At 35.2% G+C, this 25,917-nt stretch overlaps 2 protein-coding genes and 1 pseudogene across 3 annotated transcripts; 1 reads left to right on the top strand and 2 right to left on the bottom strand.

Moving 5' to 3' along the window:
• Positions 1 to 106: 106 nt before the first annotated feature.
• On the bottom strand, positions 107 to 6,148 carry LOC143567312 (DExH-box ATP-dependent RNA helicase DExH6-like; annotated as a pseudogene). The gene is made up of 14 exons (XR_013141392.1): positions 5,963 to 6,148; positions 5,792 to 5,888; positions 5,358 to 5,718; positions 5,205 to 5,275; positions 5,059 to 5,103; positions 4,887 to 4,977; positions 4,736 to 4,794; positions 3,620 to 3,766; positions 3,477 to 3,531; positions 3,362 to 3,393; positions 3,204 to 3,293; positions 2,117 to 3,122; positions 584 to 1,577; positions 107 to 495 (listed from the first exon to the last, which is right to left on the bottom strand). The product of XR_013141392.1 is annotated as a DExH-box ATP-dependent RNA helicase DExH6-like (transcript).
• A 2,481-nt stretch (positions 6,149 to 8,629) lies between these two features.
• Positions 8,630 to 10,351, top strand: LOC143567318 (protein FAR1-RELATED SEQUENCE 5-like). The gene is made up of 4 exons (XM_077053767.1): positions 8,630 to 8,881; positions 8,966 to 9,535; positions 9,647 to 9,946; positions 10,046 to 10,351. The coding sequence occupies exons 1-4, from the start codon at positions 8,630 to 8,632 to the stop codon at positions 10,349 to 10,351; spliced, it is 1,428 nt and encodes a 475-aa protein (XP_076909882.1).
• A 12,478-nt stretch (positions 10,352 to 22,829) lies between these two features.
• Positions 22,830 to 23,397, bottom strand: LOC143567316 (protein FAR1-RELATED SEQUENCE 4-like). Its single transcript, XM_077053766.1, has 2 exons — positions 23,146 to 23,397; positions 22,830 to 23,003 (listed from the first exon to the last, which is right to left on the bottom strand). Exons 1-2 carry the CDS (start codon positions 23,395 to 23,397, stop codon positions 22,830 to 22,832), a joined length of 426 nt encoding a protein of 141 aa, XP_076909881.1.
• Between the last annotated feature and the right edge of the window lie 2,520 nt (positions 23,398 to 25,917).

The raw sequence follows: 25,917 nt of genomic DNA, 5'->3' as shown, positions 1-25,917 counted from the left end.
CAACATAGAGTTCTACGCAAAAACTCTAGACGGGGTAGAAAAAACAACAATAATAGATATAGATAACAAGTAGTTATAAAAAATAGAATAGTATATATTAAAAAGATATGTATTAGTAATATTGGAATGACTGAATTGAGCTAAACGTTACAAAGAAAAAAACAAAAACACGAGTAAAAAAACTCATTTTCAAGCTATATCGCTTTTGACAAAATCTCCCATTGGAGCATTAGTTTCATTCACCTCCGAGCCCTGATTGTCATTTTGGCTTTCTGGTACTTCATCAGAAGGCCAATGATGTTGTTCTGAGCCGTTAATTGAACCTGCAACCACCTCCGGCCGACCAGGATCAGTTTGTGTTACCGCTGAAGTCAACAAACAAGAATTTTCAATCGGTCCGTTAATTCCAACAAGGCCATCGCATGATAACACACGAGCTATTGCATCTACAGAGGCTGCGAGTACGTTAGGAAGTCTTTTTCCCGGATGTGCAATCTGCAACCGAACAATATATGATAATTTCAAGAAATCTGATAAATTAAATTCAAACTATAATAAAAGTGAATAAAAACAAATACAGTACCTTAAAAAGAATTGTTGCAGACAACTTTTCTCTCAAACAACAAATCTGAGCGGCATCAAGAGCCGTTGACTTGAATGAAAGCCACCTGTCAGCAGTAACTATGACCGCAGCATCAGGATAAGACATAAAGTTATCTTCACTTTCATTAACCATAATAGGAGCAACAGCGAATTCGGTTGCTAGCAATAACAAAGGGAGTGGGGCAATAATACTGCAATTCCTAATACTCAAACCCCCATCACCGCGTGTTACCTCATCATAAACCACCAAAGGTCCATCACTGCGCTTCTTAATATTAAACCCAAAATTAACCGACTGACCGCTCAAACGGACCTCCCCAATACTAGCATTCTGTATAGCGTAACCACTCGACCTTTGCTTAGATCGAAGTAACTTTCCCACCCTAGGATATAAACCCGCAACAAGAACTGCGTTAATTATGCAACTATTTTTAGAATTTTCATTTAACCAAGATGCATTTCCTGGAATAAACCCGCTCACATGAAGTTCACGTTGAAGTTGCTGACGCATTTTGGATAACATCCTCATAACATTAGGCGACACAAAATATTTATTACAAAACTGGGCTGCTAGACCCCGTTGTTGGGCGTTTCTCCAGCATTCAAAAGCTGCTATTATAGCAAACTGATCACCATGACTACCATATATTCATGCCAGCTCAGATTTAGCAGCAGTTACTTTCTTTTTACCATTGGGTATCATTGGGAAAGTGAAAGTGTCTTTGAGGTCATTTGCGCAAGCTAAAGTCAAAGCCGGGTCAAGGCAGTTCATTGATATGGCAAAGAAAAGCATCTTGCTTGTTAAAGGGTGAACCGGGATTGAACCAAGTTTCTCACCGAGCTCGGTGAGTTCTTCATTCGGTGACAAGGCTCCAATACCTTGAAGAGCAGTAATTGCATTATGAATGGCTAGTGAAACCTAATGTTTTTTTCAAAAAATCTTCTATTTTGCCACTTGGGTCTAGATTCTTCACCTATATGAAAGTATTAACGAATAAGTTTATATTAAAAATAAAAAATTGCACAGATGGTCCCCGTAGTTTGATCAATTTGCAGTTATAATACCAAGATTTTTAAAAATTATTTTGAGGTTGTTGCACATTCAATTCCCATTGTTAATTCCAGTTAGTTTTAACGAAAAAGTGATGTCATGTGCCATGCATGTGAAAGTAAACGTGTCTTCTTCATCACCTTAGGTTTAAAACCGAAACTTCAACTTTATTAGGGTTTCTAATAAAACAGAATTCACCTTACATGAAAGGCAGTTTTATTAGGGTTTCAAGTTACCCTCGCATGAATAGCACATGATATCATTTGGGATTAATGATGGGGAGTTGGGGACTAAGCGTGCAACCCTCTCAAAAATGCTTGGACTAAGCTTGCAATTATTTAAAATTTAGGGACCAAACTTGGAATTTTGATAAAACCACAGGAACCATTTGTCCAACTTTCTCTAACAAAAAACTAAAACTATTGATGATAAACAATAGAAAATGTTACAGATGATTATTACCTGCAAACATAGTTGTTCTATAGGCGTTCTCTTAATCTCGGGCACTTAAAACTCCAAAAGTGAAGCTGCCCGAACCTTCGAATAATGATAACATATTCCAGGTTGGCACCGCCCTGCCCGTCCTTCCCGTTGCTTTGCATTTGCTTTTGAAATCCAAGAAGATTGTAAAGCCGTGACTTGATTAAAAGGGTCATAACTTTTTTCTTTCACTCTTCCACTATCAATTACAAAAACAACATCATCAATCGTGACAGACGTTTCTGCTACATTTGTTGAAAGAACAATTTTCCTGCAACAAGCAGGCGGTCGTTGAAAAACTTTCTTCTGATCTATAGACGGAACCATAGAATGAAGAACCAATATCAAAAACTTGCTAGAATCATTGAAGAATATACTAGATTTCAATTTAATTTGTAATCTATTGATTTCATCCCACCCTGGTAAAAAGACAAGTATCGCCCCTACTTGAGACTCTGCATATTTTTCTCAATAGTTGTTCTATGAGAATAATATCAACTAATTCAGGATTAACATATTTGAGGTAAGCATCAAGTAAAACACTCTCCTCTTTTGGATCTAATGTGGTTGTGTCTAAATGTTTTCGTAATATCTCAGAAGCTTCTTTTTGATCCGCTTGTTCGGCCCATGACAGCGCGGTCTTTCCTTCATTATCTTGTAAATGACAATTAGCACCGAAGGAAAGAAGCATGCAGATATCACTTATCTTTCCTTTTCTAGCAAACACCATTAATGGTGTGACACCTGTCACAGAATGCTGATAATCACACACACCTAATCCTTCACCCATTGCAACAATGTCTATTAACGAATCCAGCTCATCACTCGACCAGGCTATATTAATAGCCTCATCAAGGGCACGCTTGTAATCGTCGGTTAATTCGGGTTTCTTGTTAATGTTTGTTTTTGAAGTGCCGTCAAGACGACGAGCATTTGTTGACTCTGACTTCACAAGCATAAGTACGTCCTCCAGATAGAACTTTTTGACCTAAATATACGAATACAACAAACTAAGACTAGAAACTTGGAAGCCAAATACTTAAATTCAAGATAAAGAAAACAAATTTACATCATAAGTGAACCCCGGGACACGTAGGATTGGACAGCCACCATAGTACTGAAAAAACCGCTCAGCATCAAGTGTAGCACTCATCAATACCTTTCAAAATATAACTCTGGTCAACTTTTAGTAAATGCTAAAAAACAATGTAAGATAGTCGTACTAACCACACGTAGATGAGGATACAACGGAAGAACGTCTCAGCAAGAAATATGTAATTAGAAAAAGGGTATATAACTGTGAGTTGACTTTAGATAAAGTTAAGCTTTTAAAGTAAAAGACACCTCATGACTGTTAAAAGAAAATCAGAGAATCGGTCCCTTTCATGAATTTCATCCTGCAAATACACGCATATAAAAAAACAAGAGTCTTGAAATGCTCAATAAAGAAAAAATAATATATCAATAATGAAATTAGACTGATACCACAATGATGTGAGTGATGTCAGATAATGCATTTTTGGCCATCTTTGATGACTTCTGTTTTCCAGCATTTACTAAAACTCTCAACAAGACTCCAACCGTGCAAAACACAATAGATGAATGACTTCCACCATGCTTATCCAGCCTTATCTAGGAATTTTCACATTAAAAAGTAAGTGTAACAATCATTAATAAATATGTAAGAATATATATATATAGGATGAGTATCATTACAGAACTTTAAAAAAGTTAAGAACTCTTAGGAACTCTGAACAACCAAACATTTTTTTAATTTTTTTTAGATATTAACATTATTTAAAGAGTAGTTTTATCATTTTTTATATAAAAATTATCAATTACATATATTAATCACAAGTTTACATATGTGTAAAGTTTATGTACTAACAAATTTACATAGGTGTAAAACAAAACATAGATATGCAAAAAAAACTAATTTTCAAAAGTGCAATCGTAAATATAGATATAAAAAATGATAAAGCTACACTCAAATAACATTAACATACAACTTTTTTTATAAAAAACGGAAGTTTTTAAGGGTTCCTTCAGGTTCTTAAATAATTTTAACAGTTCTGTAATGATACTCATCATATATAGGGTAAGGATCCTAAGAGAACCCTTTAAAAATTGAGAACTTTGAGAACCATTTTGGACCACTAAAAAACCAAAATTCTTATATTTTATTCCGGTTTCATATTAAAAAAAAACAACTTTGTATTATACACATGTGTATAATTTCATTTAATCTCTAGTTACGTAATGTACACATATGTACATTATCATTTACCTTAAATTGTACATGTGTATAATTATAATAAAAAGCATGTATGTATATATAGACATATTATACATGTATGTATAATTTAGCAAAACCAAGACGTTTTTTTATGTAACCGGGATGATAAATAAAAATTTTGGTTTTTTTACTTTTTTTATTTTTGCGTTTTTTTTTTGTTTTATGATTTTTTTTATTTTTGGGTTTTTTGTGGTCCAAAATGATTCACAAAGTTCTCAATTTCAAAATAGTTCTCATATATATATATATATAAAGCAACAAATTCTAAAAGGGGTAATTAATGTGCAACAGCAATCAACAAATACCTTGTATCCAACACTCTGTCCAATAGGTTCACCTCTTTCAACAGCTATCCTTTCAGAAACTACAAAAAGCATAACATTATAATAAAAAAACATAAAAACTAAAAAAAGAAAAATAGAGGAACTTAAGGTAGTAGATGTGTTATAAGGTTACCCGAAATAGCAGAGATTCTCCGTGGTTGGGTGCAGACTATCTTACAAGCTTCACCTTTACTCCACATATAATCCAACAAATACTGAGGCACCTGAACCAAAATTAATTTTAAAAAATTAGGTATTCAAAAAATAATAGTTTGTTGATCAAAATGTGCTAAAAGGGTGCCAACCTGTGTTGTCTTTCCACAACCAGTTTCACCGCATATGAAAACTAACTGGAGTAAGACATTAAAAGCAGCAAAATTACTTTCATCTTTATATCCAAAAATATAAACACAATGTATGATACATGATTACATAAAGTAGACTGTGAAACCTGATTGGACCGTATTGTTGATGTGATTCCTTAAAAGACGCAATCGGAAGTTTGAACCTATCTTCGGTAATCTGGAAAGTGAATACACTATCGGTTTCATGTTGTTAATCAAAGCCCAAAGAGAAAGTGTTATGCAAGTGCCATAGAAAAAACCTTTCTTAATGTCGGGTTGGATCGCATTTTGGCAACAATGGACTCAAGCTCTGCTGCAACTTCAGCCTTAGTCATCACAGGTTTACAGAAAATATCATCACTTCTCATCAGTAAGCCATCAATCTTTTTAATAAACGGGGCATCAATCTTTTCAGCCTCATCGTGATCGCCAGGTGGATAACGATAGAAAAAGTCGTTTAAAACCGTTTTCCCGTCTTCTGAAAACATAAAGGACGAGACGGGCAATTTGGGTTTTGTATATTTTGAGGCGGTCTTGGTGTTGGTGATGGTCATGGTATTGGTCATGGCCTTGCATATGGACTTGTTCTTATAAAGTATAAGATGCCTGTTAGACCCATGTCTAAAAGAGAAATTAAAGGTTAGGTTTTGATTGATATAAAAAAGTGTAGTAAACAGGCGAATCAAATACTGACCCGAAACTTTTAGAATGCAGACCCATTTGTCTGCATAGCTTGTGGACCTCAGCACGCTCAAAGTTTGTAAGGGGAGTGCTGGTTTGAAATGGGCACTCTGTGAAAGAAAGAAATCGAATAATAATAATAATAATAATAATAATAAAGATGAATGAATGAATGTATTATTACCTTGAGTATTGGATTTCTGAAATTCTTCAAGTTTGAGTTGAAAGTGATGGCGGGTATCGCTTGGAATCTTCCGGGATTGTTGCTTACGGCGTTTGGCTCGTTTTCTATCTTCCTTGCTAACATACCGACGACGTCTTTTCAGGGGACGACTCACAACAGGTTCCATGTCAACTGATTGGAGTGTTTTCGTCTACGTTTACTTTCAACACCTGCCCGCCGTACTCTCTCTGCTCTGCTCAAGGTATGGTATAATAATAAGAAGAAGGGAGGGAAAAGAAAACAATCATTCCACTAAACCCTAAACGCTTATAAAACAAGGACTTTAAAACCTTTTTTTAAAATCCATTTGGTTGATGGGCGGATGCATTTTGCAACCTTGATCAATGCGGTATGATGATTGATTAGGGTTACCTAACGCTTGATGCTCAAAAATGCTTACTTGATTTCGACTCGGTTTGTAAATAAGCCAACCGCCTTGGTGTGATTTGTAAACGAGTTTAGCAACGAGTAAGATACTCTTGCTTAGGTTCCGGTTCAATTGACTTTAATTAATTAATATTATATATATAGGGAGAGGATCACGAGAGAACTCCATTTTATGGAGAGAACTACTAAGTTAAGGGGGTAAATATGTAAAACAACTCAAACTCTATTTTCCCCCAAATCTTGTTTCCCTTATCACGATTCTTCCTTCCCTTATCAGTATATCTCCTTCCATGTCTCGATCCACTGTTCAATCTCAATCCATCGATGCTCATGTCAATTAATTGAATCGTCCTAATCTAATTGAAATCGAGCTCCATTGATCACGCACGCTGTTCATCTCGTTATTCCTAACATGTTGATCGAAGGTATTGTTAGGTTACATTCGTTTTACTACTTTAGATTCAATTATAATCGTGTTTTGCTTTTGTTTAATCAGAAATTGACTCGTCTGGAAGCATTGTTGCAATTAACGGTGCATTATCGGTTCAATTGAACAATTCTATGTCAAATACACTTGTTATTGCAACAAACGGTGATGACTATGCTGAAATAACCGACTCTGTATCAGAATCTCGTGTCAATCAATCAAGTGTTTAATATTCAGTGTCATCCGGCGATAGCGCTTCAAGCTATTGTGTCCAAACCGATAATAATATGCAATATGTTGGTGTTGAACATCGAGGTAACATGTTGACTTAAATATTGACTTTATGGATCTGCATACACACCTAATATTCAATGCGTAAATGATATATATTACGTATGTGTTTTATATTGCATATACGTCTTATAGGACTTTTTCCCCATGTTATGCAATACACATGTGTACTATACCTGTTAACACTTTGTCTTACATGTCGTGATATCTAAATGTTAACACTATGCGACCTATGTTACAGTCACGTAACGCATCTTAAATGTTAATGTATTTATTATAACGCTTTTGACATGTGTGATACATATGTGTTACGAGTGTTTACGTCCTATACGTTAACACTACATTATACGTGTGTACCACATACATGCAACGCATTATGACTTCCAATAAGTCATATGTCCCGCATGTATGTATTGTTTATTACAATCACACGATGCATATTACATTTAACATAACACACTTATATACTTAACGAGCACGTTATGTGATCCTACCATAATCTTTATGCATTTGTGACAATATATTCAACCTTATACAAGACGTGTGTCGAGTATTGTTTACCATACACCAAACTGAACAACATACTGGAAACCTAACGTGCCTGACGAATTTGTGCCTGTCAAAGACATGGAGTTTGAAACGTGGGACGATGTTGTCAATATGTATAGCACGTATGCTGACAAATCTGGGTTTTCAATACGTTTAAGCACTATTAAACTAGTCAAGGGTTCGGTAACACACAAATACATGCTTTGTACTCGAGCCGGCAAACCGAAATTTCAAGATTTTGATTCATCTATCTCAAACTCTGCTTCGACCTCACGTCGCAGCAGCTCCAAGGCCGTGTGTTGCAATGCCCGCCTAAGATTGAAACCCGTTCCAAACACCATGAGATTCAAGATATATGATTTTGTTGATATTCATACCCATGAGCTTATTGGACTGAATGCTATGGAGTTTACAAAGAAACGACGAAAAATTGGGTATTCTGAACGCAATTTCATTCACAAACTAAGTTTAAACAAAATTGGTCCAAACATTGCGCATAACTTGCAATGTTCGTTAAAGGGTGGATCTCACAACGTCAATGGTACTAAAACTGATTTCCAAAATGCTACTAGAGATGTCCGCCTCTTTATTTCTGACAGAGATGCGCAAATGATTGTGGACACAATGACGTCTCGTTCGGTCAACTTGCCAAATTTCTCGTTTGAGTACAAAGTTGTTGGAAGTGAACTCCGGTATATATTTTGGGCTGACGATGTTTCAAAATGCAACTATGATGCATTCGGGGAGGTTTTAGGTTTTGATGCAACCTACAGTACCAACAAGTAAGTGATCGATACACAAATGCATTACACGTATATATTTATGATGTTAACCATTTTTAACTGCACATTGTACTACCGTCACACCTGTTTGATACCAACATTCCACCCACGTGTTTTTATACGTGTTTTTATATATGCATTTTGTGTAACATATTTTTTTCTCTTTTTTTGTAATTATATGATAGATACGACATGATATTTGTACCATTTACTGGCATGGATCATCATAAAAAGTGTGTGACATTTGGTGCTGGTCTAATATATGACGAAACTATCGAGTCCTACAAGTGGTTACTCGACAAGTTTCTTAAAACACATAAAAAACAGCCCAAACTCGTTTTAACCTATCAAGATGCCGCTGTTAAACAAGTTGTCCGTGTTGTGTTTGACCAGTCAATTCACCGACTTTGTATGTGGCACATTGTTAAGAAGATACCATTAAAGGTACAATTATTTTAATTTTTGTTTTAATTTTTTATTTTTGTTATGTATGATGCACATGTGTAACGCTCATACAATTTTTAACAGATTTCGGGTGACTTATTAGCAAATACGGATTTGCGAGTTTCCATACATAAGCTGGTGTGGAACTTGTTTATAACACCTTCTACGTTTGAAGAACAGTGGAAATTGCTTATTGATGACCTTAATTTGAGTGATCATCATTGGCTTACCGAGATTTATGCATTTAGGGAGCAATGGGTCCCTTGTTATTTCAGAGAAATACAATGGTGTTGCCTTATGAAAACCACATCAAGATGTGAAAGCTCCAATTCTCTTTTTAAGGTCAACACCAGTCATGCCAACACGCTTGTGCAGTTTCTATTGTGTTTTGGCACTGCTCTTGATAGACAACGAAAAACTCAACTCGAGCTTGACATTGAAACTAGTACAACGACACCAAAAATGCCCGAAAAACCGCCTTTGGAAATACACGCGTCCAAGATATATACACGCAAGATATTCCTTGAGGTTCAAAAGGAAATTTGCAGAGGAATGAGGCAATGTTATATTATAAGTTCTTCAGAATTAGACGGCATTAAAAAATTCAACATTGCACATACCAACAATAGATTCAAAGTAGTCAACAATTATATGGTAAGTTTGTTTATGTTTTCTGTTATTTTTATGTTTACATGTTAACGCTTACATTCATCGGCATTCACCTTATTTTTCATGATATATATTTTTGTTGGTTAAAATATGTAGGTCGACTTTAATGCACATGATACAACTGTTTCTTGCTCGTATATGGGGTTCACGCGTGTTGGATATATGTGCAGACATGCTTTTTGCATGTTTCGGTATAACCAGGTCGAATTGATACCTAACAAATACCTGCCTGCTCGATGGATGAGAAACGTGCTTCCGGACAGGGTTCATGACATCTCGAACAATTATTCGGCTGAAGATGACGAGGAATCCGTTATTAGACGCAACATGTTTGAATTATTAACCGAATATGCTGACCGGCTGAGACACAAACCGGATTGCCTCAATTCCCTCCTTGTCCAGCTTAAAGATATATAAGACAAGGTGTTTAAATAGTTCCCGTCTGAGCCACCTTGTAACAGTAAACGTTCGATTATAAGTGAGCTTGTTGGACAGCCTGACACGGTTGATGTGACTATCAAGCCACCGACTGGTATTAGAAATAAGGGGTCGGGTACTAAACGTCAAGTCGACGTAGTTGAAAAACTGCTGGAAAATTGTAATAAAAACCCAAGGCTGTGTCACAAATGCAACAAATATGTGATTGATCATGACTCCCGTAACTGTGAAAATGTCAAAGCTGCCAAAGAAGCCGTCGCCGCCGCCGCTGCTGTTTTAGCTGATGCTGCTGTTGCCAAGTCAACCACCGACCGTCCCGTTAACCGTTATGCCACACGGTCCAAACGTGTTGCTTCTACTTGATTTTATGCATTTTATATTACATGCATGCTTTATTTTGTGCACTTTATGTTACATACGCGCATTGCATTGTTATATATTCAATAAGCGCGTTTCATGTTTTCGTATTAGACGATTATGCTTTTTAAGAAAATTTGAAATGACTGCTGGTACAGCCCAGTGAAACTTATGTTTGTGTAATACAAATTAATATTTTGATTTTTATACTTGCGTTTAAACCGTTTTAGACGGGTGCAGTTGCGTGGTATATATCGTTTGTACATGTTTTTTGACCCGTGTATTATCATTTGTGTGTTGTATGTTTTATATACCTGTGTTTTTTACATTATATGTTCCAAATACTGTATTGCGTATACGCATTTACCCACGCTTTTTTGATGTTACACCGATTATCAAGTTGCGTGTACGCATTATAATGCGTATACGCATTATAATGCGTATACGCATTATAATGCGTATAGGCATTGTCATTATTTTTTATTTGCACCTCTTATTTAATACAACTATAAGTGTGTGGTCACTACACTATCCTTACTATGTTTTCGTGTTACGTGTGTGCATCACACATTGGTCTATATCTATCCTTTTTCATATTACACGTGTGCATCACACATTGGTACCTGTATATATCCTTGTTATGTTTTACATGTCGAACATTCCCTATGCATTTTTACACACATTCAACTAACACACACATTTGCATCCATACCATTAAACTGTTCCATTCACTTGCAAATATCAAAACTAACAAAACAATCAAGACAAATGTTTAAAACAATACCATCCAACCGTCTAATTCAATTACACGTGTCAAAACAAACAAAATAAGTATGTCAAAACAAACAGAATAAACATTATTAACTACCAAGTGTCAACACTTATCCATCAACCCTCCTTAAAACGAACCTTTTTAACCACAACCTGCTTTGGTTTTTTGCTTTCCCAACCTCTGGTATCCGCTAACATGCTATCCCTTACATTGTTTACTCCCGACAGCAGTATGCGAGCAATGTACTTCATCCTGAGAATACTGATCTGCTCTAACTTTCTGTCTTCTTCCGCGCTGAAGTCGCATTCGACACGATCTTTTCCTTTATAACACTCCATGTGACGCATCGCGAATACCACACAGTCTGTTACGTTGCTTGACGTTTTCCATGGCAACTTCACTCTTGTTGGCGACCATGTACGCCTAATCTCGTTCGCCTTTGGGTGTCCAACTAGTTTCAGGTACCTGCTGAATATGTCTATCTGTGTAAACGAAAAAAAATCATTATAACAAACGTGTATGACAACAGTATATATTTATAATGTATTACACGTTCAATTTGTTAACATACTACGCATGTGTATCACCGACTGCCTACTTGTATTCATCGCTAATAATATTTTTTATTTTGTGCTTTGACTTACCACTTTGTACGGGGTGCTTTTTTCCGCATAAACGGTGCTGGTTGCAAATCCATGCACAGCCTTCGCCATGTTGTCGAAAATATAAACACCAGTTTCCCTCATGTCAAACGCGATTACATAAAAATGATTTTTTTTCAAAAATCGGAAACAACACCGCATCGTACTCTCTTAACCCCATCTTGCTTTTATCATTATTTAGCACAGACAACATGTTTTTTTGAAACGCGTCTACTCTTTCTACATTTGTTGATTTCTTTTTGGTAATCATCCATCCAATCTTGCACGATTAATTAATGCCACGTCAACATTAATTTATATAAGTGTTATTCAAATTATTTTAAGGCGATATATACTGTAAACTTACAATCGTTGACGCGCGACAAAATAAACGGTTTATTTATCCCGGTCTACTAAACTGTTCTTGATAGTTTAAAACCGTGACCCAACAGTCAACCACGCTTCGCTGAACCGGATTACCCGACAACAGAGATTCCAACAGATAAGCTCACGTGAAAACACCATAGTCGGCGTCAAACATATCCTTTCTGTGTAATATTAAATTGATAACAAACACTAATACTATATACATGTTTATATAGTACATATTCGTAATATTCACGCGTGTATAATTAACAGTACGTATATGCACTTTAATGCGTATACGCATTAATATAGTAAGTGTATATATGCACCAGCTTAATAACGTGTTTGCATGAAACATCAATACTTACATAATGTTTCATGAACCGTACACATACACGCTGCTGCCATATTAGCGCGTTACGTATATGCATTAATATACGTGCATACTGCTACATACACGCACTACTGTGTTATCATATGTGATTACAAACATAATACGTGTATAAAAATTTAATAAAACATTTTTACCTGAATGTTTTATCAACAATCCCGTCTTCTTCCTTCTCCGACAGTTCCGTAGATTTCAACCTTGTGCTCTTTCTTTTCTTATTCTTTTTAAACTCTATCAGTCCTCTTAGGTACCGACAAACCATCATTTCTTCATCACTCATCACTTGATCTATGTCAACCGGTTGGCACGACACTATACCCATGATTTCATTAGCATTCGTGTCGTTGTCCATGCCACCTGATTCTTGGGAGCTGAAACCGAGACTGAAACTCGGTTTTTCATAATCGACTTCTTTTGTTTTAGCTTTGATATTCCTTATCACGTCATCCAGCTTCAAACCACCCTCCTCTTCAGCATCGTCTTCAATCTTCTCACCATCAACGTTCGTATTGTCACCCTCCTCCTCTTCAGCATCGTCTTCAATCTTCTCACCATCAACGTTTGCATTGCCACCCTCAACGTTCAGAACATCTTTGTATAAACTGTTATACCTGTCAACAAAGGTCTTTATCTCGCTAATTTCTGGAAAAGCCAAATGTGCTTCACGCAGAGCTCCTTCGATTATTTTTTTTTGTCTTTGATGGCAGATACGAATAGCGTGTCAAGCTTGGTCACATGTCACTGTTAATAAAAAAGCACATCATAAGTTATTAATGCTAATAGTCCCATTATACTAAATATATACACGTGTGATGGTTGTAACTCGTACCGTCAGATCATTCGGGCTATACAGATTTGCAGACGTGTTAGTCTCTATTTCGTCCTCGCTTTCGTCTCCATCCACGCCCAAATACATGTCCCTAATCTCACCCTGTCCAAAACCTCCATGTTTCTTTTCTAACCTTTCCTTTTTTTTTTTTTCAGATTTGCCTTGCTCCAAAATTTTATCGGGTTCATGCTACGTTCCACATTAAACACGGTAGATGCGACTCTATCCACATAGGTTAAATGTCATTTTTTTACAACCGTTAGATACACGCACATTTAATAATGTTAACGAAAATTTACAGTCATTTATTTAGTGAAATTCGTACCACGAGTATCGTCAACGGGCCAGTGAATATTGATTTCAGATCGCATCTTCTCCAACCAGACTTGCATTTTTTCATTGAATCGACGATGAAGGAGCACCAATCAATGTCGCGTATGTTTGTGTCCTCTTTTATGTGATGGATGAATTCAAGCTTGCACTTCCCCGTCTGTTGAATATCACCCATCGCGCTAAGGAACATCGCCAAAAAGTCAAGCTTGAACATCATCCCACCGTCATCACGGTTATCTTCAATCTTTTCAGCTATCTCTGTTGGTGTGACATATGTTCCCGGATACCTCTTTTTCCAAGTTTCTTGTATTCCTACAAACTTCTTGGTACACTCAGTCGACGATAACTGTATACCGCTGTTTGGTATCCCGAGCAGTTGGTGGATTGTGTCGTTGTCTATTTTGAGCTTATTGGCACCCAGATCAATCTCCATATTAGCCGCGTTGAACTTATCAACTACGAAATGCCCTAACCCAGCCGGTATATCGTCTACTTTAAATTGTAGCATTTTCCCAAACCCTATGCTTCGAACGGCGTCACGTTGTGTCCTTGACAGCCCTTCGATGCATGAAAATAGCTGTTTTGGTGACGAGCGAGTCCGTAACCCACGTCCTTCATACTGTTACTGTTCTCTTTCCCTTGTCAGTTTTCTTTCTACCTGTTAAAAACATAGGTAACACGTATGTTTAATACACTAATAATGCAAATATGTATACATATCTAAACACATGTCATACATGATTATGGCCTACATCTAACATGTCGTAATACACACGCATTTTCGTACACGTAATACAATGAATTCGCTTAAAAGTGAAATACAACAGTAGTACGCATGTGCATTTCTTACCGTAATGCGTATACGTATTGCAATAATGATGCGTACAATACATATCCATTGCATACACGCGATACATGATATCTGCATCAACATTTAATACACACATATACGCGTAAATGTCTAACACATCGGTAGTGCGTATATGTTATACCCGTAAACGTACAATACACATTAAATCATGTAATGCATATACGTATTACAATAACGATACAAATAATGCGTAAGCAATGCATATGCGCACTACATGAAGTCCGCATTAATGTTTAATACACCATATCCGCAAAAACGTTCGACAAATCGTTAATGCGTATGTGCTATATGCGTAAACGTATAAGACAAATTTAATACTGTATCTACATAAATTGGTAGTGCATATGTGTAATACAACATATAATGCTCATGTACTCACCTTCATTGCTTTTGGATACGTCAACATCCAGTGTTCCACGTCTCAAAACGCATGCACGTTTTGATGATCTTGATACAACTTTTGCTGTAATATATATGAAATATCATATATGTATGTGATACGTGTTAACAAGTATGTGTGCGTTTGAGAGTTTTTTACCTGGACTTGCATCCTCAACATCCGACGATATTCCTTGATTCGATGTCCTGCTCCTTTTATGCCCTGATGACCATGACTTCTTTGATTTTTCTATAGGTGTAAAAGAAATAAATGAACATATAAAATTAAAAAAAAACAAAAAAATATATATAGCCGACCATTTCATGCTTTTAAAAATAACGAAAATAAATAAATAAATGTTATAACTTACCTGCTTCTGTAACTCCAGCCGGCTGTGTTTTACTTTTTTTTTTGCTATATATGACTCATATCTTTTTTACCACATGATCCGTCTGCTCGTCGTTATCCACTATAGGTACTTGTATTGGCCTTCCGGTTTCAGCGACTGTTTCCTTCCGTTTGCCTTTCTTTGTAAGTTTTAAAATTGTCATCTTTTTTTTTGTTAATACCTGTATAAATTATGTCCATGTGTTAGTAAACGTGATAAAAGTTTCATATATTTGCATGTACATATACCTAAACAAACACCATACAATTCCTTACTCTATTCATGTATAATGTCACACCTATGCATTTATATACATTTTATGACCATGTATGACAACATTAAAGTATATTTACAAACTTATCTATAAAACACTCAATCAATCACGGTAATTATGTGCTGCGTATATGCAATCGAAAAAAATAGTAAATTTTCATCAACATTTTATTACTTGGTTAAAAAAATATATACATATATAACAGAGTACAATGCGTATGTGAAACGGTATATGCAAAATAATGTTCGATCTACTAATGACTCATGTAACAACAAAAAACGCACAATAATATCATATGTTTGTTACGATTATGTGTAATATACTAATGACTCATGTAATACATGTGTGCAATCACACTTATACGAGCTATTAAAAACATATTGTTACCCGATTTTGAGATATAAATCACGAAAAACAGAGTATAATGCATATGTGTAGTGGTGTACACAAAATAATGTTTGATTCACAACCAAAAACACACAGTAATATCATACGTTTGCTTCGATTACGTGTAATATACTAATGAATCATGTAATACATATGTGCAGTCACACGTGTACGAATTATTAACAACATATTGTTACCTGATTTTGATATATAAATCATGAAAAACAGAGTATAATGCGTATGTGTAGTGGTATACACAAAATAATGTTTGATTCACAACCAAAAACGCACAGTAATATCATACGTTTGCTTCGATTACGTGTAATATACTAATGAATCATGTAATACATATGTGCAGTCACACGTATACGAGCTATTAACCACATATTGTTACCCGATTTTGAGATATAAATTACGAAAAACAGAGTATAATGCGTATGTGTAGTGGTATACAAAAATAATGTTTGACTCACAACCAAAACGCACAGTAATATCATATGTTTGCTTCGATTATGTGTAATATACAAATGAATCATGTAATACATATGTGCAATCACACGTATACGAGCTATTAACAACATATTGTTACCCGATTTTGAGATATAAATCACAAAAAAACATAGAATAATGCGTATGTGTAGTGGTATACACAAAATAATGTTTGACTCACAACCGAAACGCACAGTAATATCATATGTTCGCTTCGATTACGTGTAATCTACTAATGAATCATGTAATACATATGTGCAATTACACGTATACGAGCTGTTAACCACATATTGTTACCCGATTTTGAGATATAAATCACGAAAAACAGAGAATCGGCTATTGAATGATTACCTGGTAGTGTTATTCAGCTACGATTGTGTGTTCTTCGCATTTAATCGGCTGGATTTAATTGTGTTCGTTTGGTTTGAAGAAACCCTAGGTTTTGGGATGATCGATTGATGTGCGTGAGATCTGGAGAGAGAGGGGAGAGATAGAAAGCGATGGTTTTGGGCGGGTTTTTGTTATTTTGGTAATTCCTTAGTTGCCCCTTTCCTAATAAACACGGGTCTTGTTATCAAATTCTTTTGTTTTTCAATTCTGATTAGGTGAAATCAATGGAAATAATAGAGTTCTCAAGTCCTCTCATTTAGAAGAGTTCTCTCTAGATCCCACCCCATATATATATATATAAAGTGTGGTTACTGTACATTAATGCCTTATTGTACAAACCGTACTCGACAACTTTAAGCGCCCGATCAAAAATTTAAAACACGCGTCTGTATTCTTCTAAAAGGGTAAGATCGCCAAATAGTCTCCATTACTCTCCATAACCATCCCTATCACTCGCAATTATCAACCTCTAATCAACTGATACCGGCGACGATTAAGCGTACTCAGAAACTAATGTAAATCAACTGGACTATACTACATTCAAGCGTAACGAAGATGGATAAAAAGAAGAACCCTAAGTCATCTACTTCGAGGAAGGAACGAAGATCAAAAGAAAACCAAGATAGACCTCAGATTACTGAGAAATAAGGTGTTTGTTTATGATTCATGTAATCATTTAGGTTTTAATCGTTGTTTTTGTAAGCGTTTGACAAAAATCTGTAGTTGTAATCGTTTAATGTTTTAATTGTTAGTATGATTTGGCCTTTAATAAGCGTTTCGGGATGATTTAGCTTTAATTGTTGGTTATTACCTTGTTAATTAATATGTGATTTTAAGCGTTTGATAAGCGTTTTGAGATGATTGCAACATCTGAATCTGGCCAATTAATGTGAATGTAATGTTAAACGTTTGATAAGCGTGTTTTTCATGACTATAATAGTTGAATCTGTCCAATTAACCTGAATATATTCTTAGGCATTTGAAAAGCGTTTTGGGATGATTGTAACATCTGGATCTGTTCAATTAATGTTAAGCATTTAGTAAGCGTGTTTGTGATGACTGAGCAACTAGATCTGTCCAATTAACTTGAATCTATTCTTAGGCGGTTGATAAGCGTTTTGGGACGATTGTAACATCTGAATCTGTCCAATTAGTGTTAAGCGTTTAGTAAGCGTGTTTGTGATGACTGAGCAACTGGATCTGTCCAATTAACCTGAATCTATTCTTAGGCGTTTGATAAGCGTTTTGGGATGACTGTAATATTTGAATATGTCCAATTAATATTAAGTATTTAGTAAGTGTGTTTGTGATGACTGAGCAACTGGATCTGTCCAATTAACCCGAATCTAGTCTTAGGCATTTGATAAGCGTTTTGGGATGACTGTATCATTTGCAACTATGCAATTAATCTGAGTTAGTCTTACGCGTTTATTAAGCGTTTAATAAAAGTTTTATGTGTGATTCAGTTAAGCGAAATGTTAAAATAAAACAAGTTGATGCCGGAGTTAAAAAGCTTAAAACAAAACATGTTGAAGCAAACTCTGATTCGGACTTTGAAGCTCCAATCAACAAGTTGTTAACAAAGAAGAGGACAAATGTAGAAGACAACAAGTCGTTAACAAAGAAGAGGAAAGACGTAAAAGACAGTACCTATGACTCAGACTTTCAAAAACCCAAAAAGAAAGTTGTTAAAGAAAAGAAGCCAGCTGAGAGGATACAAAGGAAACCGTTTATTGAATTTATAAACAAAAAATTGCGAGTCAGATGTGCACCAGTTAACATTGTTGATGCAGTGAGTTCAATGAACTCTGACCAAAAAGCTTGTTTGGAAAAAATGGGATTTGGGTCAATGTTAAGACTACAAGTAAACCAAACACCATCAATGTTAGGGAATTGGTTGCTGATGAACTATGATCTTTTAAGGGAGGTTGACATATTCACAAGTGTGACAGAGGATGAAAAAATAATTGCATAGTACATATTTTTTTGTCTTAAAGACATACGGGAAGATGTTTTCAAGTCTACTTACACAGATTCATTTAAGGTGATTTTTGAGAGTTTTTGTCATGATTTTTATTTAACAACAAATTCAATGGATGCATTCTGTGAACTGATGAATTATGAAGAAAAGAAAAAATCTGCAGAATCAACATTCAGGTTCTTCGCTACAAGCACAGTGCTGGTATGATTTAATCTACCTATATTCTTTATTATGAAACGCTCATTAAACGCTTAATCGTCTACATTTGAATTCTTATGCAGACAAGTGACCATTATTATGAGGCATTTGGTCACACAAACGAACAAAGACTCGAAGTGTTTACGAATAACATTGAAACACAGATGATGAGGTGTGGTGTCAAATCAATGAAGCAAGTTGATATATTTCTTGTGCCAATTCTACAAAAGGATCACTTATATGCGGTTGCTTTCAATCTTCAAACATGAGTGATAGAGTTGATTGATAACAGTGCACATCAGGATATACCAGCCAATAAAAAGTTTAAAAGGCCAGAGGACAAAGGAAAAACGATCAAAAGAATTTTTGAAGAAAGATACAACAAAATCCTCAAATTCTGGTAAACGCTCAACAAACTCTCAAATATTAATTATAAATTTGTGATATACTTAAGTGCTTTTAATTTTTTTTAGAGAAACGTCTTTTACATGTATCTTAAGAAAATCAATCACCCCATTGCTGATCGAATCCAAAAGGCTGAAATCACTAGATTAAAGATGCCATGGAGAACAACCGAAAATGGAGTAGATTGTGGGGTTTTTGCTATGAGACACATGGAGACATATGATGGGAAGAAACCGTGGACGTGCAAAATTTTCAAGGAATGTCCTAAACAAGTGAATCAGCTGCAAAAGTCGCGGTCAAAGTATTTGGGTAAAATCCTCATGCCAGATGTAAACTAGAAAAGTGATAGTCTTATCGAGAAGGCGCAGACATTTTCTGAAAATGACAAGACTACTTTATCCGGGGCGGAGTTGATTGAAGAACTCCAAAAAAGATAACAACTAATTTGACTTCTTTTAACACTTTGTTAGATTTTAATTCATGGCCTTATGTTAGTATAAATCAACAACAAAATTAATGTCTTTAACACAAACATTGGAATATTATTATTACCAAAGCACACACATCACTACATGAGAAAAATAAAAAAAACATAACAAACGCTCATCAAACTCTCAACATCATCAACCCACTGACCCCTACTCTAATAGTGACATGAGAAAATACAACTTCAATTTCATTGAGCAGTTTAGTATAAGAATTTCTTTTGCTAATACTTTGTACTATTCAAACTCATTCTTCCCTACATCAACCATAAACAAAACCGCAAGATCTCGGATAGTACTAGGTGGAATTTTGACAAGAACATCGTAATAACATCCCTGTAATCCAAACTATTGCTAAGCATCACAAATTCATGTGTTAGCCTATCACGACAAGCTTTGTCTGTTGCGACCTGCTCCACAATCTTCATCTTCAAAGCTTCCTTGAAAGATGCTGATTTCGATGATAATGATGATGCATCCATTATAACTAGTTATGAGATGTGTGGATATAAGTGTAACAAAATATAACATATATATAGGAAAAAGATCATGGAAAAAATAGTAAAAAAAGGACAAAAAACCAAAAAAAGAACTGCAGGTTCACAGACCAAAAACATAATAAAAAGACAAAACTCTTGAACAACGCTCACAACTGTATAGTCACGGGCGCAACATAAAAAAGTGTGAGGATGTAACTGTGAGATGCTTATTATACACTCACAAATTTATTTTAAAAATGTATCCAGAAAATAAGTCTTCTATACGCTTGTAATATGCTAAACTACTGTATATGGTTAAAAGCTAACTTTTAAACTAGTTTTGTAGAGAACTTAATTACATTTATTACTACTAACCTTCAGAAAAGATGTTTGTGATGATAGCCTACATCAAATCTCATCAAATTAATTAGATTTATTTATACACGCTTAATAATTTATGGCTACTCCACTAATTTGAAAAAAAAAATATTTTCAGTGATGATGATATCCTACATTAAAATTAAATGACATTGAATACCTCTATCTCAACTGCCAAAATCTAAACTTTACGTCTATATTTATCACATCTGTTTTGCTATTAATATCACTCAAAAAACACTCACCAAACTTATAAAACCTCCAAAACAATGTATTCATATGATAGAACCGTGAAAGGCATGGTCAAAGCCAAGTTGGATCTTGAGAAACCAAATGATGAGAAGTTTCTCACCGCCATCAAAGAATCACAAAACTATGTGCTTCAAGAGAAATCCAAAACTCTTGATACATATAATGAACTCATGCTGCTACCAGACAACGAGTTCAAAGGAAAAAACCGTTGAGTTCCTGAAACAATAGACTTCATGCTACGACTCAGTGTATGGTGCTTTGGCTGACACGACTTCAACAGTGTCAACCAACATGGAATTCAAGGAAGCTGGGCGTGAGATTATCAAGAACAAGGAGTGATGGGGGTCTGATGATGGGGTTTGATGGGGTCTGATGATGTTAGTTTTTTGTCTTCTTTTTTCAATCTTATATTGTAATCGAACTTAACATGGTGTGCCGCGGTGTAATCTTGAAGCCGCGTGTTTATATAAATAAACAGTTTTATCTAAAACGCTTGTGATACGCTTGTTTAAAAAAAGTGACTAAAAACCCAAAATGTGGAACAAAAAAACATTAAAAAAACTGAAAAACAACATCTAACTCTTTCTATATAAAAATGCTATACACACGCTTAAAAACAATTGCTAACTCTTTCTATTTAAAACAATCAATTACCTAAAACGCTTAAAAACGCTTCACTACAGACTCATTATTGTTGTTGCTGCTGCAATGCTTTGTAAGTTCTACTATTATGGCCAGGTTGGTGACAAATCTGACACTCCCTATAACTCTTCCCAGATCGACTAATGGCTATCTCTTTCTTTGATTTAATTCTTTTGTGTGAGCCACGACCCTTGTTTCTTATTCCAGTAGGTACACGATCAGTAACTTCTGATGGTTGTTCAAAACCTAAAACAGCAGCAAATCAATCCCTTTTAGATGGAGTACTCTTTCACACCGATTTAAGTATATTTTTTCAATCATCAAATTCATCTCATCTCTAACTTTAATCAACTCATCGATATCTGCAGCATAACTATTGATAAGGTATTCACCGGCGTATTTTATTTTTCTTGAAATCTCTTTGATCTTCCTATTCTGATCATTACCAAACTCTAACATTGGAACTGTTCTGATATTCACCGCGGCCTCTTTCCTCCATCGATCATTTATACATATCTTCGGGAATTTCTTGACTTGATACATATTCGTGACATAGAAAATATGCCGACACAACAAACCACATTGTTCAAATATTTGCAGGAGCATGTTGCAGTAGACTCTTCACCAAACTCACCGTCTTTCTTAAACACGACCCAAAAAAAGCAATGTAAACGCTCAAGTTAAACGCTTATTAAATGCTTGTTAACTAATTTAATATTAAACAACTTTAAACTAAAACGCGTACTAAACGCTCAATATTACCTCCAAAAATCCTGGAACATACGCATTAAAATCCCATATCTTACACCTCAAATAACCTCCTTCTTCTTCACAAGCACTGAATTATGAAACACCACCAACAGTTTCGTTCATTTCATCTTTAACATCGTTAAAAATAGATCTTGTATATATCCTAACCGCTTCCATTTCAAGATAATTTCTGGTTTCTAGCTTCGGATATGTGTACCTACTGTCATGATCACACCATCTGTCATTTTATCTATGTATCTCCATACAAAAATCAAAATGGTTGAAAAACTCAACTAGTGTTAACTGAGAATTTGTAGCTTGACCGAAAAATGGTTTTCGCTCTCTAATCTTGATGTTGTATGCATCAATCCAGATAAAGGTTCGTCTCTATAAAAAGCAGGTATCTAATCAAATCTGATTTCATACATATCAGTAAGCCATTTATTCTTGTCAATCTCAAACTCAACCATTATCGCCTGCCATTTCTCCTCAAATTCAAAAGGACTAATTGAATACGTCCACACAATATCACATATCCTATGCTTAAAATCTTTGTTGTTACATAAATCGGCTCCCACCTGAAAACAAATGTTAAACGCTTGTGAACCGCTCAACCAAAATATACTAACATGATGGTAATATACAATTACCATGAAACACTTGTAAAACGCTCACTATTTAAACTACTTAAAACATTTAAATCAAAACAATTAAGTTTACCTTGTCAGCAACTTTCTTCATGATATGCCACATACATAGCCTATGCCTTGTATTTGGAAACACAGATGCAATAGCTTGCTTCATAGCCGGGTCTTGATCAGTAACAACAACCTTCGGTGCACTACCAAACGACTTAAGTAACATTTGCAATAACCATTTGTAAGTTTCAATAGTTTCAGAAGCTAATAATCGAGCACCGACAGTCACACTATGACAATGGTTATCAATTGCCGTGAACGGTACAAAAACCATCTTTTACCTGTACATAAAAAAACATATTCATACATATAAAACATACAACTAATACACTTGAATGTTATATTCAAACCGTATGGATCAATAACTTACTTGTTAGTCTTAGATGTAGCATCAAAGGATATAATATCCCCAAATGCAAGATAATTACTCTTTGAAATCTCATCAGCCCAAAAAACACGAATTAACTCACGATTATCATTGACATCATATTCAAACGAATAACCAGATGAAAATGTTTTCTTCGCACACAATCTCTGAACAATCATCTAAGCATCATATTGTCCAATTTAACAATTCAACCTTTTTTAAAATTCTTACAATAATATTTAGTTGCACCTACTTTAACATGTCCCAGGTTCAGATTAGACAACTTATAAATAGCTTCCTCTTGGACATGTGTTAACTTCCTCGCAGAATGAACAAACTGCATATCAGAATCTGCTACCGTACTATGATTATGGCTTTCAACAAAAACAAGTACTTCAAAAATTACACCGTCAACAGACTTTAACTGTAGATGTGCTCTACAACCACATCTAATTGTCGGCCTCTTCCTTCTTTTATAATATGGCTTGTTTGATTCATTATAATCACTATTGAATCATACATTTTGGCTGACTTGTGACCTTCTTTACAACATGTAAAATACTTGGTCTTTATTACACCATCATGCATGTACGATCCACCTTTCCGAACCCCAAATCCAGCTTTATTAGCATATTCACTATAAAAATCAAATGGTTGATCAATTGATAAAAACATCATTCCTTTAATAGGTTTGTAAGAAAAAGCAACTTCAGGAATAATATCAACCCCTTGATCTTCAACCAAAACACATGAATCATCTGCAAAAAAAAAAAACATAGATAAAATACGTATACTATACGCTCATGAAACGCTCATACAGAAAGCATTAATAAAAATAAATCTCAATCTCAACACTAGCATTTCAACACGCTCATGCTACGCTCATACTATAAACACCAAAAACCAACCATGTTAAACACTCCTAATATGCACACGCTCATATTTTACCAACATCAAATCAATTATATTAAACACTTTTGATACGCTCATACTACAACACCAAAAATCGACCATGTTAAACACTCCTAATATGCACACGCTCGTAACACGCTCGAAAACTAAACTAGTTAATTATCATCCGATTCTCATAGAAACTGACATACAGGTTACTGTTTGATTAGAAACATAGTATACATCTATTGTCGATTAGTTCAAATAGAGCAAAAACTTACATTCACAATCGTCTTCCATTTCAAAACCCTAAATCAGAAATCGGTTGAAAACTGATTCTTATACTCAATTGATTGATTTCGGTACTAAAATTAGTTCGTAAATAATAAATTGATTTTGATTAGGCTAAATATCAGGATGGTAACCATTTATACGCAGATTACCAAATTTAGATTACGAATCAAAAAGACAATCGTACCTTCTCGCATTAAATAAACTGAATCTTCTCAACTGATCGCAACTGAATCAAATGTGTAGATCAACGCTCTCAGATGTCGCGTACGTCTTGTACGATAAGGCATTAGCATAATCCATACTCTCTCTCTCTCTCTCTATATATATATATACATATAAAGTAAGAGAGAGAGAGAGAGAGAGAGGGGGAAGAGAGATGGGGAGGAGGGGGGGGGGGGTGTAAAAGAGAACTTTGAAAATGTGGTTTTTCCCAACTCTTGATCCTTTCCTTTCATTTATTGTACGTTGTCATCATATATTTTTTTGTTAGATGAAAAAAACCTTCAAAAGGACATTTATAAATAGTAAAAAAAACCAGAATTACAGAAATTATACTTTATGTTTGTACCAAATTTCAGTGGTTGTCATTTATCTTCAAAAGTAACATAATTTGTACTTTACGTTTCAAAATGTTACACCATTTTTCCTTTAACACTATCCCAGTTAGTTTTTCTCGTTAAGTATGATCATGTGCGTTGCACATGAGGGCAAATTAGCCATTTTACTTATTTAATTGAAAATATTTTATTGAATAGACAAAAAAAAAACAAATTAAAACTTAATTATATATATTAAAATTAATATACAAATTAAAACCTTTCTTCCCCACCAACCCACCACCATCATCAGCCACACCACACCACCTGCGGGCTGCCACCATCCAAACCTCCTACAACCACCACTACCTACCACCACCCGCAACCACCACTCTTTTCCCCCTCTCTTTCTCCAACATGTGATATATAAGTTCGGTTCGGACTTGTGAAAACATAAATAGATCTGCGATGGTGGAGGCTAGTCGTGGGTCGCCACGATACTGGTGGTCGGAAAACCGAATGTGACATCGATGGTGATTTTCGAAAAGTAGAAGTCAATAGCCATGAGTGATTTTAATGTCGGGGGCTGTTACCGAGACCATAAATCATTTTTCAGATATGCGATTTCGGATTTGAAAACCAACACTAACCTCCACGATATTTCAGATCTGCAAGGATTATGCTGTGGCTGAACGATGGTGGAGGC

Source organism: Bidens hawaiensis, unplaced genomic scaffold, assembly GCF_021521415.1.
Source record: "Bidens hawaiensis isolate Kalapana, Puna unplaced genomic scaffold, B.hawaiensis_p1.1 tig00023388_1, whole genome shotgun sequence".
Lineage (NCBI taxonomy): Eukaryota > Viridiplantae > Streptophyta > Magnoliopsida > Asterales > Asteraceae > Bidens > Bidens hawaiensis.
Note: the sequence above shows the minus strand (reverse complement) of the source record. Positions and strands in the feature narration are given on the sequence as shown.